This window comes from Camelina sativa, chromosome 13 (assembly GCF_000633955.1).
Source record: "Camelina sativa cultivar DH55 chromosome 13, Cs, whole genome shotgun sequence".
NCBI classification, from domain to species: domain Eukaryota; kingdom Viridiplantae; phylum Streptophyta; class Magnoliopsida; order Brassicales; family Brassicaceae; genus Camelina; species Camelina sativa.
In genome coordinates, this window is record NC_025697.1 from 8,184,401 (window position 1) to 8,199,176 (window position 14,776).

A 14,776-nucleotide genomic window follows, 5' to 3' on the forward strand; every position below is an offset into this window, starting at 1 on the left:
TTTCACAAGCTGGGTAAACTCTCTTGCCACAAAAGGAGGTCTTCCTGCATAACATTCGTATAGCACACAGCCAAGTGCCCATAAATCAGAAGCAAAAGAATGGATCCCCCCATCTTCATATAGCTCTGGAGCCATATAATACGGGGTACCACGTTTTCCCTGACGCAAATTATCACAAGAGATATAAGTACCAACGACATACAGTTTTCAGTGTAATTTAAGATCATAAATTTCACCATTACTGGAAAGCTTATATAGAAAAACGAAAACGGACAAAACTGTTTACCGTGGAAGGAGATTGAGAAATGTCATCTAGCTTCCTTGACAACCCAAAATCACACAGCTGAACACAGTGATATGAGACCATTAAAACGAAATAAACTATCATCATAAACTAGACACCTGCATAGAAACCACAGCAACAGACGTACCTTAATATGACCGTTTTCATCGAGTAAGATGTTTGATGGTTTCAGATCACAATAGATAATTCCCTTCGAATGTAAATATCTGAGAAATTCAAGGAAAGAAAAGTCCATAAGAGAAAACATTTTCTACATGCACCTAGAAGTCCTGTCAAAATGGTTAAAAAAGGATCTTACAGCAGGGCTATGACAAGATCATAGGCAAGACCATAGATCGATTCTTCTGGCAGTTTACAGTCCTAGAGAAATTGTGAGTTTCAGAAAATCTGTTACCATATATAATCCAATAAATATAGCAGTTCTGTTACCATATATAATCCAATAAATATAGCCAAACTGCAAGCGGTACCTGCTGCAATAACGTCCTGAGATCACCCCCAACGCAATATTCCAGAACTAACCACATGTGAGCAGAAGTTTCATACCTGAGACATCATTAAGAAGACGATAATTAGAAAGCAAATAACTAAAGAGATTCAGATGATTGTTTACAAATTAGCAAGTAAGTTTTACCAAGCATAGAACTTGAGTACGTTCGGATGATTTAGCGAGTGGAGGATCCTGACCTGAAAAGGAAGTGAATAATTACCAAATTTATCCTTACCCAAATCAATCCGACCTTTCAATTCGTAAACATCAAACAGAAATAGAAACCTAAGAGCATCGATTTGACAAATCTAGAGTGAATACGGCACAAACCCCAGATCTTAGGTAACCCAAGCGTAAATCGCTAATTCGATAGATCTGATGATTATTACCTCTTGAAGAACCTTGTTCTTCCGCGACTTATCGACACTCTTGCAAGCAAAATACTCAATCGTCTTCTTCTTCCTTCCTTTATACACAGTCTGCGAACCGATTTGAACAAAAAAGTTACTATGCAAATCACTTCGGAAACAAAAAAAAAAGTATAATATCGGGAAAAATGCGAAAGCAGATTCTAAATTTACCGAGCATTTGCCATGTCCAATAGCTTCGTAGATGTGGTACTGATTCATCGTCGGCGCTTTCAACTCTTCTGAGATCCGATTCGGAGATCTTGAAGCTCTAAAGAGAATCAATGGCCGTTGCTGAACGGATTTGAGAAGAGAGAGAAACAGAGAGGGGGAAAAATGGTAGAGAGAGAAGGAACTGAACAATTTCAAAATTCAAACCCTAAGGAAGAAGACCGGACAAATTTAGGATAATTATTATTATATTTTAACTATAAGGAAGCTATTTTTATTTGTTTATTTATTTAAAAGTGATAACCTGGGCTTATTGGGCCTATGAAGATCGTGTGGCCCATTTATCTTCTTCTCGGTGGAGCGTTTTCCCGCCAAAACTAATTAGCAAAATAGGGCTTTTTAGTTTTTACCGCCTGGGAAAGGGAAGCGGGGTAAATTTGGCAGAGTAAAGTGAAAAAGAGTTGTCGTTTTGTGTGCGTTCTCTTACAGAGAGAGAGAGAGAGACGACGTAACCTTCACCGGAACCACAATTCTCTCCGACGTCGGCCTCTTAGACAGAGTAAGCTCTCTGATCGGCTCTACTTTTTTTTTTCCTTATCCGGCTAAACTCCCTGTATCTGATTATCTTTGGTATTGTTCTCTCTATCATGATACATAGCTAGGAATTTGGTGGGGTTTTAGGAATTTTTTTTTCTTTTTCTTTCAAATGTGTTTCAAACTATGATAAAAATGGTTTTTTTTTAAAAGAAAAAGGGCTGGTTGTTGTTTCCACCCGATTTTGGAAATTTTGAGTTGTTAACTTTATTATATGTATCTTGGATTTTTGAAAGTCTTAACGTATGAGTATGACGGATGACGGATGAATTAATGCTTAGAGCAGTTAATCTTGTGCAAACTATTTTGACGTTTGCTTGGTTTTGATTGCTTTTTTTTGTTCATTGTTGTTGATGTAAAAGGACTTACCCTGATCAAGTTGAGATCATACTGGAGGAGCCACTCAAGGGTAAAGCTATGATGGAAAAGACTAACCCTGATGGTGCTCGAAAGCTTGCTCCATCTGACAATCAGAAGTCTGTTCTTCAGACATTTTCTTCTGCTGCAAACACTGGTGAGAAGAGAAAGAGGGAAGGATTGGTGAGAAGTGAGGGAGAAAGTGGAAACTGCAGTGATAATGAAGAAGTTATTATTGTTGGTGACACTACAGCTATAAAAGATCTTGGTTTTGATGGAGGAGAGCAGTCTCAGAGGTTTGTGTTTAGCAAGCGACAGGCTTCTGATGTACAAAGCAACATAAATGGTAACGGGTCTTTGGAGAAGGAGGAAGCAGGAGAAAAGCTAGAAAGAGCGACACAGGTTTTAAAATTTAATGACTTTGATAAGCTGAGGGAAGTAAGCAAGTTTGCAGTTGGCCAGACCTGGGCTCTCTATGATACAGTGGATGGGATGCCTAGATTGTATGCTCAGATCAGAGAAGTTTCAGTTTCTGGTTTTGATGTTAGTGTCACATGGCTTGAGCCTGATCCACATGGTGAGGAGCCAATTCAGAGGTACGAACAAGACTTGCCTGTTTCTGTTGGTAGGTTTAAACTTGGGAAAGATGAAACTATTAAAGACCACACCAGGTTTTCTCACGTGGTTCATTGCAACAAAGGAAGTAGCGTGGGTAAATTCAGTATTTACCCAAGAAAAGGAGAGACATGGGCTGTCTTCAAGGGTCGCTACAAGGCTCTTTTCACGAACTGGGACATCAACTGGTTTGCTGATCCTGATTCTCCCTGGAAATATCAGTACGCATTTGCCGAAATAGTGTCAGAGGATGCTGGATCAAGTGATCCTTTATCTGCTGGATTCTTGCATAAAGCAAAAGGCTTCTTTAGCTTGTTTTGTCGCTTTAATGAGGCAATTGTTACAACTTATGTTCGTAATCGCGGTGAATATCATTTCTCCCATCGTGTTCCATCATTAAAGACGACTGGAAAAGAAGCAGAAGGTGTGCCTCGAGGTGCTTATGAGCTGGATCCCGCTGCGTTACCAGCAAATATCAAAGAGATAGACGTCCCTTTGCATCTACTAGCAGAGCCTACAGAGTCAAACTCCGAGTATAACACACATTCGCAAAGCGTGCACTTTGCTAGTAAGGGAAGGACATTTCAAACTGGCCAAATCTGGTCATTTTGCAGTGGTGAGGATAACTTGCCCCGGTACTATGGCAAGATTCAGAAAATCACCTTTATTCAGGCATTTGAGCAGGATCCGGTAGTTAAATTGCATGTTGGTCGGCTGAAGGCTACATCAATCAAAGGCGCTAACCAGTGGACTGACAAGAGAATGCCCATCGGCTGTGGGAACTTCCGAGCAACAAAATCTCTCGAAATATTCACTGATCTTGATGTATTCTCACGTCAGCTAAGCCCAGACTCATCCGGAGATGGAAATAATTACAGTATCATGCCAAAGACTGGTATGACACTGAGGTCTATCTACTGAAACTGGAGTAATGACATTGAGGTCTCTGATCTTCAATCCCAGACTTATGATCTTGTAGAAGTTTTGGATGACAAAGCGGCGGAATACAAGGTTTTGCTGTTGGCGCCTGATGGTGGCTTTAAGTTAACTGACCGTGCAGGTTTTGGTTCAGTATATTTGGCTGCTACAGAACACAGGATTGATGGTGCTGATGTGAGATTCACAATCCCGAAATCCGAACTGCTCAGATTCTCGCATCAAGTTCCTACTTTGAAAGTAACAAGAGAGATACATGGAGCTTTGCAAGACGTCTATGAACCTAATGTCGATGCACTACCTGTTAATTTGATTTTATGACTCTGGAGCTGAAACCACATAGTGGGATCAAAAGATCACTCTTTTGCTTACTTTTTGCTTTTTTTTTTTGGATCCAAAGGGTAATTTAGTGGTTTTTAGATTAAGATGCAAAATCCACTAAGAGTTCTTCACGGTTACTAGTCCCTTGATCATTGTAAGTTCTCCATATATATGAAATATCAGTATTTTGCAGTTTGGTATGAAGCTCTCTTCTTGCATATCATAAAACGCAACCTATACCATGATATTAAAAATCAAGTATTGATAATTTTATTCTGAAGGAAGGCCGGGACGAGACGCTCACTGAAGTGACTGGTTTTTCACAACAGATTAAGGCAGAACAACAGCATTTCAGGAAAGACGAGTACATTGTCATCCCCAAGACCGGTGAAATTTGGGCAATGTACAAGAACTGGAGTGTAACAATCAAGGCCGCTAGCTTGAAGAAGTGTGAATACGAGATTGTTGAAGTTCTTGATGAGAATGAGAGCAACATAGAGGTTATGATGTTGGAACGGGTGGATGGATTTATTTCGGTATTCAAAGAAAAACTGGAAGGAGGCATCGATGTGAAGAAGAAGATCCCGAGGTGTGAATTGTTGAGATTCTCTCACTGTGTTCCTGCATTCCGCTTAACTGGAGAGAGAGATGGTACTCTTAGAGGCTATCTTGAGCTCGATCCAAGTGCGTTGCCCCATCACTTGCGCAGATCTTAGACTATTTCTGATAGGAAGGTTAATTTCTTTGTTAGTAGTTGGTACTTGGTCGTAATGGCTTTTACATTTTGTCGAAATGTGTAGTTTTGAGTTCTAGATTCAGACGTTGACTTCCATCCAAAACATGTGTCTGATTCCAGTTTTTAGTCGACTTAAAACTATGGAAACATTATGGTGAAAACCCCACTTTCACATATTTGTGCCTCTTGCTTTGTTTCATAAGTTGTGTAAATGTCTGTCAACTTCTCTCTCTCAACTTTCGTTCTTTCTCGTTTAGGTTGATGCAAAACGTAAGTCAGGGTCAGTGAAGATACATATAAATTTAATGCTACTATAAATCAATAAGGGCGTTTGGTCTAGTGGTATGATTCTCGCTTTGGGTGCGAGAGGTCCCGAGTTCGATTCTCGGAACGCCCCATTTTTTGAACATTTTAAAGATATCTAGTAAGAAACAGTTCTCACAAGCCGATCTCGTAAACTCTCAAAAGATTTTTGAATCAAGAGACATTCAAAAAGAAGTAAAATCTGATCTCCTCATTCACAAAAAATGTATCTTCACATACAAAAGTACAACAAACCGATCTATCTATTCAGCAATTTGCTCTTTCATATCCAACTATCCAAGCTATAAGAATAGAAGAAACTTTCTTTTACACCAAGTTTGGATTCTGCGGAAACCGCACACGGTGAGAGGAATAACAAATGCACAACAAGTTTAAGCCCATTGCTATCCCGAAACCCATAATCCCCGCGAAAAGCATCGCATAGATAACCGGCACCTCAAGCTGTAAAAAAACAAATGATCTTTCCATGAGTAAGTTGTTCCAATTGGAGGTCTGAGATTAAGTGTTAAAGAATTTTGCTTAAAACATACGGTTTAGTATTACTTACTGTAGCATATAACAGATGGAGAAGTAAGGCTACTAATGCAAACTCGAGAGCGGCGTATGTCCATATGTATTCTCTGATCGCTGTCAGTCCGGAGGTAACAATCAACAGTATATATTTGTGTTAGCCTGTTAGGAGACGAATTAAGGATATTGGAGATTTTCTATAGGGAGTAGTATCATACCGAGGATGACGGCAAAAGTTGAGGCTAAGAGAGCTAAGGTGAATGAAAATGGCGCTGCTACAAAGACTGCCTGTGACTTCAAGTCACGAATCTACAGAACAAACACGGTTACATGTTATGTTGTCTTCTTAATGAAAGGTAAGATCTTTGTAATGAAAGATAGGATCTCTGTAATGATATACTCAAGGTAAGAAAAAGGAAGCAGTACCAGTAAATGTTCAAGGAAGAAGAAGTAGCAGACGGTGCTAATGAGTACAAGCACTACAAACTCTTGCCCAACACTGCACCAATTATTCGATCGTCCGTTGTTAGATTTATTCAAGGAACTTCTGAAAGGGAAAAAAGAAACCTATAGCCGTCTGATTTACCTAATGGTTTGTGGCTGTGAACTCTGCTGAGTGAGTTCCCGTCTATTGGTGAGTTGATTAATTGTTGGGACACGAAGCAAAATCACTGGTAAGTTTCGGACTTCTTGTCTGCAAACATCGCAGGTTCGCGTTCCCTTTGTACTAAACCACTTAATGGCACAGTGTTCGTGAACGAGTCTGAGGTCACCTTTGCAACTGCATTCCATTTTCAGTGTGTTACCTTCTTCACACACATCAAGACATATCCGGCAAACTGCTTCTTCTTCAGGGATTTCTTCTTCTGATTCTTCAGCGGGACCCGGAGTGATTTGATCTGCCAATCAAAAACAGATGAAAGAAGGAACATAAGAGTGTGAACTTGCCGTTTCACTGATCAAAGGACAATCAAATTTCTTGGAATTGATAAAGCTTCTAGTGAATCAATCTATTCCAACACTCAGCCTTCCCATGAATTCATAAAGCAACCACCAAAACAAAACCAAAATGAGCTCAATAGAACATACCGCCACTTGCTTCGTTCGAAATGTGATTCTTGTTATCGTCAAAAGAAACAGCTCGTACAATGACTTTGTTTCTCCCGGGCATTGACAAGGATCTTGAAACTGATGCATGAACACCATCTTTCTGCACCAAACAAAACTCCAATCTTTACACTCTTGAAAAGTAAGTTCCTTTACGAAAAAAACATTCAAATCCTTCAACACACAGACACGAAAAGAACTCACATTAGATTTAGGTTGTTCACTATGAACCACCACAGCTGAAACAGGAGGAGTAGATGCAGCCATTGACAATCTAGCAGCATTAGTAGAAGGAAGTGACAAACACCTTTTCCAATAAGGCGAAGTGATGGAACTTGCAACAAGAGGCTTTTCACTGCTGGTTTCTGAAACACTAGGACTTAGTAACAGTCTTCTCTCATAGTTAGGTAGAGAAGACTTCCTTTTGAGACTCAAGTTCCGCAAGATTCCTAAAGTGGGCATAGCTCCTTTTGGTGGTATTTGGATTGAAACATCCAATTGGTTTCCAGTACTTGGTTGAGATCTGGAGACACCATCACCTTCAGTAGAAGATTCTTGTTCTTTAACCTGGTGATTTAAAAAAAAAAAAATCTCAAGACTGGTAAAATACAGAACCTTTTCTAACAATTCTACAATGAAGCATAAGTTTTGAAGAAACCAATCTCATAACCACAAACGAAACGAAACAAGTTCGAGCTAAGAAAATGTAAAACCCAAGAGCCAAGATAGGATTTTTTTTAAAGCGATTCAGCAAAATACACAAATACAATCAAAACCCAATAAAAATACAATCAAATACCTGAGAAGAAAAAGAAGAAGAACTAGCAGGAGGAGGAGGAGGAGGAATCGAAGAAGATGACGATGAAGAACCAGTAGCGGGAAGACAAGTTCTGAGTGGTTGAATTGAAGATTCTTCCATTATTATAATCGAAACCAAGTTCGATCGAACTCCAAAAAGATTCAGAGAGCCAAGGGGAGAAGCAAATCTTAGAAGAGGGATTTGAGAAAAAAAAATTGTCGTTTATTTTCTGGTAAAATTGAAGTGTGTTTTGTATGCATGCTTCTCCAGAGAATCTAGCATTTACTGCTCTTTCAGCCAATTGTATTAAAAAAAAAAAAAAAAAGTAAAAAAGAATAAAGAAGGTAAAACATCAGTCAAACTTTTTAATTATTACCTATGCTCCAATTACCTTTGTTTTATATATATATATATATACATAAAACATAATTTGAAGTAAAGAAAATAAATTAGTCAAACCCAAACTCTCTAGAGTCTAGAACTGAATAATACTTTTACTATGGAAGGAAGACCACCACACCAACAAAACAAATAATGCAATTTGAGACTTGAGAGTTGAGAGAGTCTTCTTGGCAAACAAAGCTTTCCAGGAAACTTAAAAGTAGAGACAAGATCATATAATAATAACCAAAAAAAACATCCATTTCCAAAGTTACGTACGTTGACGGTTGATCATTAATTGTAAATTCTGCTTCTTAAATAGCCTAGGGTATAAATAAGCATGGATAAAACAAGAATGTTCAAAGCAAAAGGTAATTAATGGATCGATGACTCTACATTACATAATTCCTTACAAATACTGTAAGTGTCTTCTTTATATGTTGATGATGATTAAGAGAGATCTCACACCCAAATAGATGAGTGTGTTTCACACAATGCAGTTTGTATCTCTTTTTTTTTTTCCGTTTTTTTTCCTTTTTTTTGAGGTCAAAAGCTTGTAAAGATTATTAAGTTATATGCCATCCACACAATTTAACTTCGTTTTGTGTTTTTTTTCTTTTTGTTATTGTCAAAGTTTGTACGAGGAAATTATGTCCTGTCACTATCACTTACCAACACACAAAGAAGAAAAGAAGAGAGTAGTATATAGGACATTTACTATATTCAATTCAAGGACTCAGACCCGTGTTATCAATTAGGCTGCCCCGGTCTGAGTCAAATAACACATTTGTAATAGGTTTGGATTGGACAAAAAATATTTGCCTAGACAAAAAAAAACGAAAGACAAAAAAAAAAAAAGAGTCGGAGCTTACGAGAACATCAAAAACCAAATTACTTTTTTTTTTCTTTCTAATTACTAAGATTATTTTATGAAATAAAACCATAAATTATACAACCTAATATATATATATAATGTACATATTTGTATAAATCTCTATATGCAAAGAGACAATACTGACCTTTTATTATTACTTAATTAGCACGCAGTAAATTTGCTAGGTCTGTGGCGTCTGTCGCTTGTAATCTCTCCGACAAAATTACGGTCGCCAGTAAATTAGTACCTAACAAAAGCTCCGTTGCTGAACCCTGTATGCATCAGACTGATCTTGTTATACGTGTTTCCTTTTGATTCTTTCTGATCTACGTAACACTGCTACGTTTAGTGTAAACGATCAAACTAAAGGGCCATGATTGGTTCGGAATTGTATAGTTAAATTCTGAGAAATTGCTTAGGGTTTATAAAATCGATAGCTTATTTTATAAACCCTAGAAAAAACCATAATATTTATACACAATTTACATCATATTTTTAGTCACTTGATATATCTCTCTTTATGTTAGCCTCTTACTTGCTATTTTTTATTCTTTTTTGTTTGTTTGGCAGTGCATCCAACGTAACAGGGACTTCAACCCATTACCCAAATTTCATGACATGTCCCGTTTGTGCGTTTCTATGCCCTCAGAGGCCTCTCCGAAATTGGTGCCATCAGTTCTTGAAAGCTGCCCAAATCTGAAATACCTTACCATGGTGATGATTTTGTTTAAACTTTGCAACTTTTTAACTTGAGTTCTTAAAGAAGTTTTTTTTGTTTTTTTTTGTATATAAAATTTACTGATTTATGGTTTGGACTTTTGTCGATTTTTTATTTATTTATTGCAGAAACTGTTACCTTATAGTATAGAAGCAGAGAAATCTGGACCTCCTCCGGCTGTGTTACCTCGTTTTTTGGTATCGTCCCTTGAATCTGTTGACATCGAAACCCCGATCACGCGGAAAGCAACTGAACTGAAACTGGTTAGATACTTTCTGGAGAACTCAGCAACACTCAAGAAGCTTGCGCTACGTTTGGATCATGCGTGTACTCGAAACAAACACAAGCCTCTGGTATCCTGAAACAACTCTTTGAAATACCAAGACGCTCTAATTTGTGTCAATTTGTCATTCTTAAAACAACTCATTAGAAACTCCAAAGACACTCTAGAAAAACTCACCATTCGAATCCTAGCAGCAAAAAAGTGTCTCTCACCTGTACCTTGACGATTCATTTGATTCGAATTCTTTGATGTGATAAATAATAACATAGATATGATGATTTATATAAATTATTCTATATAGTTTGTGTCAATTAGTCATTCTTTGACAGCAAGATTTTGATGATAGAGTCTTTTGGTTTTTTTATAAACCCTGAGAACATGAAACTTACGAAAACCTGACAAGTTATTTGATTTGATAAGAAGTAAAACTACTATTGGAATGTAGAGTTTTTTTTCCCTGTCACTTCATCTTCTGCTCAGTGAATAGGACATGACGGTTGACTCGAGGATCGTATTTACGGAACTCGAGCTTCTCAAGAAGTCCCTTGGTACTCTTCCTCTTCACATAGAAGAATCCAGTTCCAGCAGCTGACACAAGACGGATGAACATGAACGTCTTCTTCCTCTTGTCCCCCATTTTTTTTTCTTCACTTCAAATCACTCTACAACCATATATGAGTTCTATCAATAACGATCAAAATCTCAATTCAAGATTTACATCGTGCGACCTAAAAAAAACCAAGACAAACCTAAAAAAAGACCAAACCTTTTCAAAATTTACACATGTACTAGTTGTTTTTTGTTTTTTTTTTTTTTTTCAGATTTTTCAAAGCAAATGACCAAAATTGATTTAGCCCACAATAGCATTCGAGATGTTCCGGTGAACTAACCTAAAGATGCAATGACGTTGTTTTTTAAAAGGCCTTAGATCATTCAATCAAATCGAAGAAATGGTGCAAGAAAGATTTGCGCTAATCACAAAACGAAACATCAGAATTCACCGAATCACTCACAGAGGATCAAAAAACAGAGACGAAGCATCGGAAACTTACCGATGAAAGAAGGCGACCAGACGGCGGCGATACGACGGCAGAGAGAGATGAAAACGGGAGTGCAAAAAGAAGGAACACTCTTTCTGACGATGAAAAAGAGAGTTTTATCCTCGGCCCATTATCTAATTAGGCCCATTGTCTAATTAGGCCCATCGTGGCTCATTGTTGTTTCAGCTACTCTCTCACCTGGTTTTGTTTTCTCTCTCTCGCTTCTATTCTGATTGTACTCAGTGGAGAAGAAGAAGAAGATCCAAATCGATCCGTTGAAAAGGTATGACAATGTTCTTTCTCTGATACTTAACTCCTGTTAGCAGCTTTTTTTGTTTGGATTCTGATTTTTTCTTCTCGGTATTACGATTAGATTGGATTAATTTTGGTTTCTCCATTTCGGATTTTTGGTTAGGGATTTCGATTTTTTTTTTTTTTTTGGTTCTGAGCCATGTCGAGTGCGGTGGACGCGACGGGAAACCCGATCCCTACTTCTGCGGTGTTGACGGCGTCAGCGAAGCATATAGGTATGCGATGTATGCCTGAGAACGTTGCGTTCCTCAAATGCAAGAAGAATGATCCTAACCCCGAGAAGTGCCTCGACAAAGGTCGTGATGTCACTCGCTGCGTTCTTGGCTTGTACGTTTTCTCACCTCACCTCTCTCTCTCTCTCTCTCTCTCTCTCTCTCTCTCTCTTTTTGGCTTTCTTTGGTTGTTGATTGTATTGTTAGGTAGCCTTACGTTTATTTTGACTGAAGATTGTGATTGAGTAATCAAATGGTTGGTTTATAGTGTTCTCTAGTCATAGAGTGTAAGCTTCGAAACTTCACGAAATTAAGACCTGTAGGGATTGGATTAATTCTATTCAGCAACACTGTAAACTAATTGAGCATAAGTATGTGAACGTAGCTGTTACAGTTTTGTGGAATCTCTTTCCAACATGGTTTAGTTATCCTTTAGCCACGAGCATGAGATCATTATGGAGTTTAAAGGGTCATCTAATGTCATCCAGCAATCTTTTAAAACTTTTTTCATAGAGCTCAGGTAGTTTTGAACCCGATTAAATCAATGAGTCATTGTTTTGTCAGGCATGGTCGGCATTGTAAATGTTGGCCAATAGAGACACATTCATACGACACTTCTGCTCACAGCTTGTCTTGGTTTTCCTTAATTAAAAGCTATGAAGAAACCATTTGTTTCCCTTGGAGTGTTGGTCTAAAACATAGTTTTATTGTTGAGAAGTTATTTACTCTTATATGATGATCCAGTGCTGTAATAATCGTATCAAACCATAAAACTTTTGTGAACCCATCAAGCATAGTGACCATCAATCTGCAGCACTCAGAGCTTATATGGTTTCTCCTGTGGAGCGTTAATTTTGTTTTGATGGATTTTGCAGGCTGAAGGATCTTCACCAGAAGTGCCAAAAGGAGATGGATGACTATGTTGGGTGTATGTATTACTACACAAACGAGTTTGATCTGTGTAGGAAAGAGCAAGAAGCCTTCGAGAAAGTGTGTCCCTTGAAATGAGAATCACAACAAGTCTCTTGTTATGTTTTTAATTTGTATCTTCTAATAAAGCAAAGGTGTTCATTTTTGAACGAGCTTTTACTCACTCTCTCTTGTTTGTTGTCATCCCATTTTTTTCTCTCAAATGCTTTTGTAGCGACTTCTCAAAGACAACCGAATGGCTCAATTTCGTTGTTCAATGGTTCTTTAATCAATCAGCACAGAATGATTGTTGGAAAGTAATGCAGTTTTCTTCGTAATTAGGCTTGTGGATTATTAAGACGCCTAAGGCAAAGTATATACTTTAGTTAAATAGGCCTTTTCGAGAATATTGAAGACTTCTTTACAAATGAAATTGAGCTGTGTTATAGTGTTTCAGTGTTTCACTAATAAGAAAGCTGTCTTCTTCAAAGCCAGAAGACCATCATAGAAGCCCACTTCTTGTTATTTATCAACGACTGCAAAGAACACCATAACGTCATCACACATGTTATTAGAGATAGAGAGTTAATGTGAGCCAAAGACAGTTTTAGACAAAAACAATTTGATGTCAATGATGCTGGCTCTAGTCCTAGAACCAGAGAGGCATCGTGATTATACATAAATGCAGCTACTTCTTTACCTCAAGGATCGAGAACGGGACCTTGACAGACTACGAGACCTTATTGGAGTAAGCACCCTCTCCTCTCCACGACTTCTACGGTTTCTCCTTGGCCTTTGGGACACATTATAAGACTTGTCTTTCTTCTCCTTGCGGGGCAAAGGAGAACGAGAAATAGATCTTGACCTTTGAGGAGAGTACAAATCATCCACTCTTCCTTTACTGTGTCTGCCAAAGAAAAAAAAAGATTATAATCTCTTACATACGGAGAAAACTAACCATTCCTAATCAGAGAATACACAAAGAATGCAAACATACTACTAATGTTCTTCATATGGCTTTTGTTCCTTCTCACTCTTAACTGATTAAAAACTGCTTCTTTATCTAACGTCTACCTTCAACACATTTCTGGAAGATAACATCGATAACTTGTGAAATATATTTTCTCCAACTTTTCTGGACCAAAAACACTCCAAAACTCTCATTTCTCCAATCTAATCTTGTGAAATTTCTCTAATGTCCACAATACTGAATGGCTACATCTCTCCGAATATCATTCTTTCTTTGGCCAATAAAAGACTATTCATTCATTAGTTAAGTGAATGACAAAATGGCATACACAAAACAAAACAGAAGTCAACCTCAATTCAGTACGAGTAGTAGCTATAAAATTTCTTGCTAAAAATTATATATAACCAGTTGACCAAGTGGTATTCAAGCTCTAGCTAACCAAAAGGTCCAAAACTGGTGAGTGGTGAAGATGATATTTGGTGAAATAACTATCCAGGTTTCGGTTTTAAGAGGAAAACACCCAAGATAAACATGTTTCTACAAGACTTATCAACTTATAAATATCCAGATTGTGCCTTCTCATTGTATTATCCACACACAACTAGCAGATAAAACAAGTGACTAGGAATGAGTGCCATTTGCATTCACATTATTAAGTTCCAAAAACAAGAGAGATATTATCAAAAAGAAAGTGAGAACACACAATAACAAATGTGTAATAGATAAGAATCAGACCTTGAATCTCGCCTTGGAGGAGAACGCGAACGTGAATGAGCTGATAAACAAGAAAGGACTGGTCAGGTATTTATCTAACCATAAACTACAGTCGTCCTGAGACATAGAAGTTTGAAAGCAGGTCAAGAAGCTACTTACAACGATATCTATGCCTTGGTGATCTGTGTGAAGTCCTCTTGTAATCTCCATGACCACTATATTAAACCAAATAGAAGTTGAAAGTATAACTACATACAACGCAGTGACGCATTCACATTTACAGGGGAAAAAATTGATATAGCTACAATAAAAAGAAAAAGAACAAAGTTTCTACCTAGAATGGTTATTTGTACGCATTTCTTGTGGAGTTTTACGGTTCTCCTCAGCAAAAACAATAGTTATCTCACGCCCACCAATAACTTTGTGATTCATTCGCTTCATCGCCTCAGCTGCATCTTCAGCATAACGGTACTTAACAAATCCAAACCCTCTCGGCTCCCTAAAACCACAAAACACCATAAAACCAAAGTTAAAGGCACCAGCTCAAACAACACCTACTTCAACAACATCAAAATTCCCAATAAAAACTAGCTTTATCTCTAAGGTTATGAACATCATCATTTGTAATGTCAATTCTCATAATCCATTTTACATTATTCAGAAAAATAACCAAGAAAAGCTAAAGCTCATAT

At 37.7% G+C, this 14,776-nt stretch overlaps 5 protein-coding genes, 1 non-coding gene and 2 pseudogenes across 7 annotated transcripts in view; 4 read left to right on the plus strand and 4 right to left on the minus strand.

Annotated features, from left to right (window-relative positions):
- LOC104738042 (serine/threonine-protein kinase RUNKEL-like) overlaps positions 1 to 1,591 on the minus strand; it is a 6,339-nt gene extending 4,748 nt beyond the window's left edge. The window contains exons 1-8 of the mRNA XM_010458280.2: positions 1,376 to 1,591; positions 1,184 to 1,273; positions 939 to 991; positions 775 to 850; positions 603 to 664; positions 432 to 510; positions 287 to 343; positions 7 to 159 (exon numbers count right to left, since the gene is read on the minus strand). Of these exons, the coding sequence (XP_010456582.1) occupies positions 7 to 159; positions 287 to 343; positions 432 to 510; positions 603 to 664; positions 775 to 850; positions 939 to 991; positions 1,184 to 1,273; positions 1,376 to 1,423 (618 nt within the window). The 5' untranslated portion in view covers positions 1,424 to 1,591. The remainder of the gene's footprint in view (positions 1 to 6; positions 160 to 286; positions 344 to 431; positions 511 to 602; positions 665 to 774; positions 851 to 938; positions 992 to 1,183; positions 1,274 to 1,375) is intronic.
- On the plus strand, positions 1,834 to 3,449 carry LOC104735932 (annotated as a pseudogene).
- LOC109125255 lies at positions 3,443 to 4,204 on the plus strand (annotated as a pseudogene).
- TRNAP-UGG lies at positions 5,257 to 5,328 on the plus strand. Its single transcript has one exon. It is a non-coding gene; the product is annotated as a tRNA-Pro (tRNA).
- LOC104735933 lies at positions 5,425 to 7,955 on the minus strand. Its single transcript, XM_010455823.2, has 8 exons — positions 7,672 to 7,955; positions 7,077 to 7,439; positions 6,855 to 6,975; positions 6,352 to 6,664; positions 6,192 to 6,264; positions 5,984 to 6,074; positions 5,803 to 5,882; positions 5,425 to 5,696 (listed from the first exon to the last, which is right to left on the minus strand). The coding sequence occupies exons 1-8, from the start codon at positions 7,789 to 7,791 to the stop codon at positions 5,562 to 5,564; spliced, it is 1,296 nt and encodes a 431-aa protein (XP_010454125.1). The 5' UTR covers positions 7,792 to 7,955; the 3' UTR covers positions 5,425 to 5,561.
- On the minus strand, positions 10,179 to 10,584 carry LOC104735934 (50S ribosomal protein L33-like). Its single transcript, XM_019234306.1, has one exon. It carries the CDS (start codon positions 10,562 to 10,564, stop codon positions 10,388 to 10,390), a length of 177 nt encoding a protein of 58 aa, XP_019089851.1. The 5' UTR covers positions 10,565 to 10,584; the 3' UTR covers positions 10,179 to 10,387.
- On the plus strand, positions 11,146 to 12,721 carry LOC104735935 (NADH dehydrogenase [ubiquinone] 1 alpha subcomplex subunit 8-B). 2 transcript variants are annotated; one of them, XM_010455825.2, is made up of 3 exons: positions 11,146 to 11,250; positions 11,383 to 11,606; positions 12,367 to 12,721. In XM_010455825.2, the coding sequence occupies exons 2-3, from the start codon at positions 11,419 to 11,421 to the stop codon at positions 12,497 to 12,499; spliced, it is 321 nt and encodes a 106-aa protein (XP_010454127.1). In that variant the 5' UTR covers positions 11,146 to 11,250; positions 11,383 to 11,418; the 3' UTR covers positions 12,500 to 12,721. The 2 variants fall into 2 exon arrangements, with proteins under 2 accessions (XP_010454127.1, XP_010454128.1); XM_010455826.2 differs by having other exon boundaries at positions 11,198 to 11,250; positions 11,417 to 11,606.
- On the minus strand, positions 12,782 to 14,650 carry LOC104735936 (serine/arginine-rich SC35-like splicing factor SCL28). The gene is made up of 5 exons (XM_010455827.2): positions 14,419 to 14,650; positions 14,244 to 14,299; positions 14,106 to 14,145; positions 13,101 to 13,307; positions 12,782 to 12,936 (listed from the first exon to the last, which is right to left on the minus strand). The coding sequence occupies exons 1-5, from the start codon at positions 14,601 to 14,603 to the stop codon at positions 12,930 to 12,932; spliced, it is 495 nt and encodes a 164-aa protein (XP_010454129.1). The 5' UTR covers positions 14,604 to 14,650; the 3' UTR covers positions 12,782 to 12,929.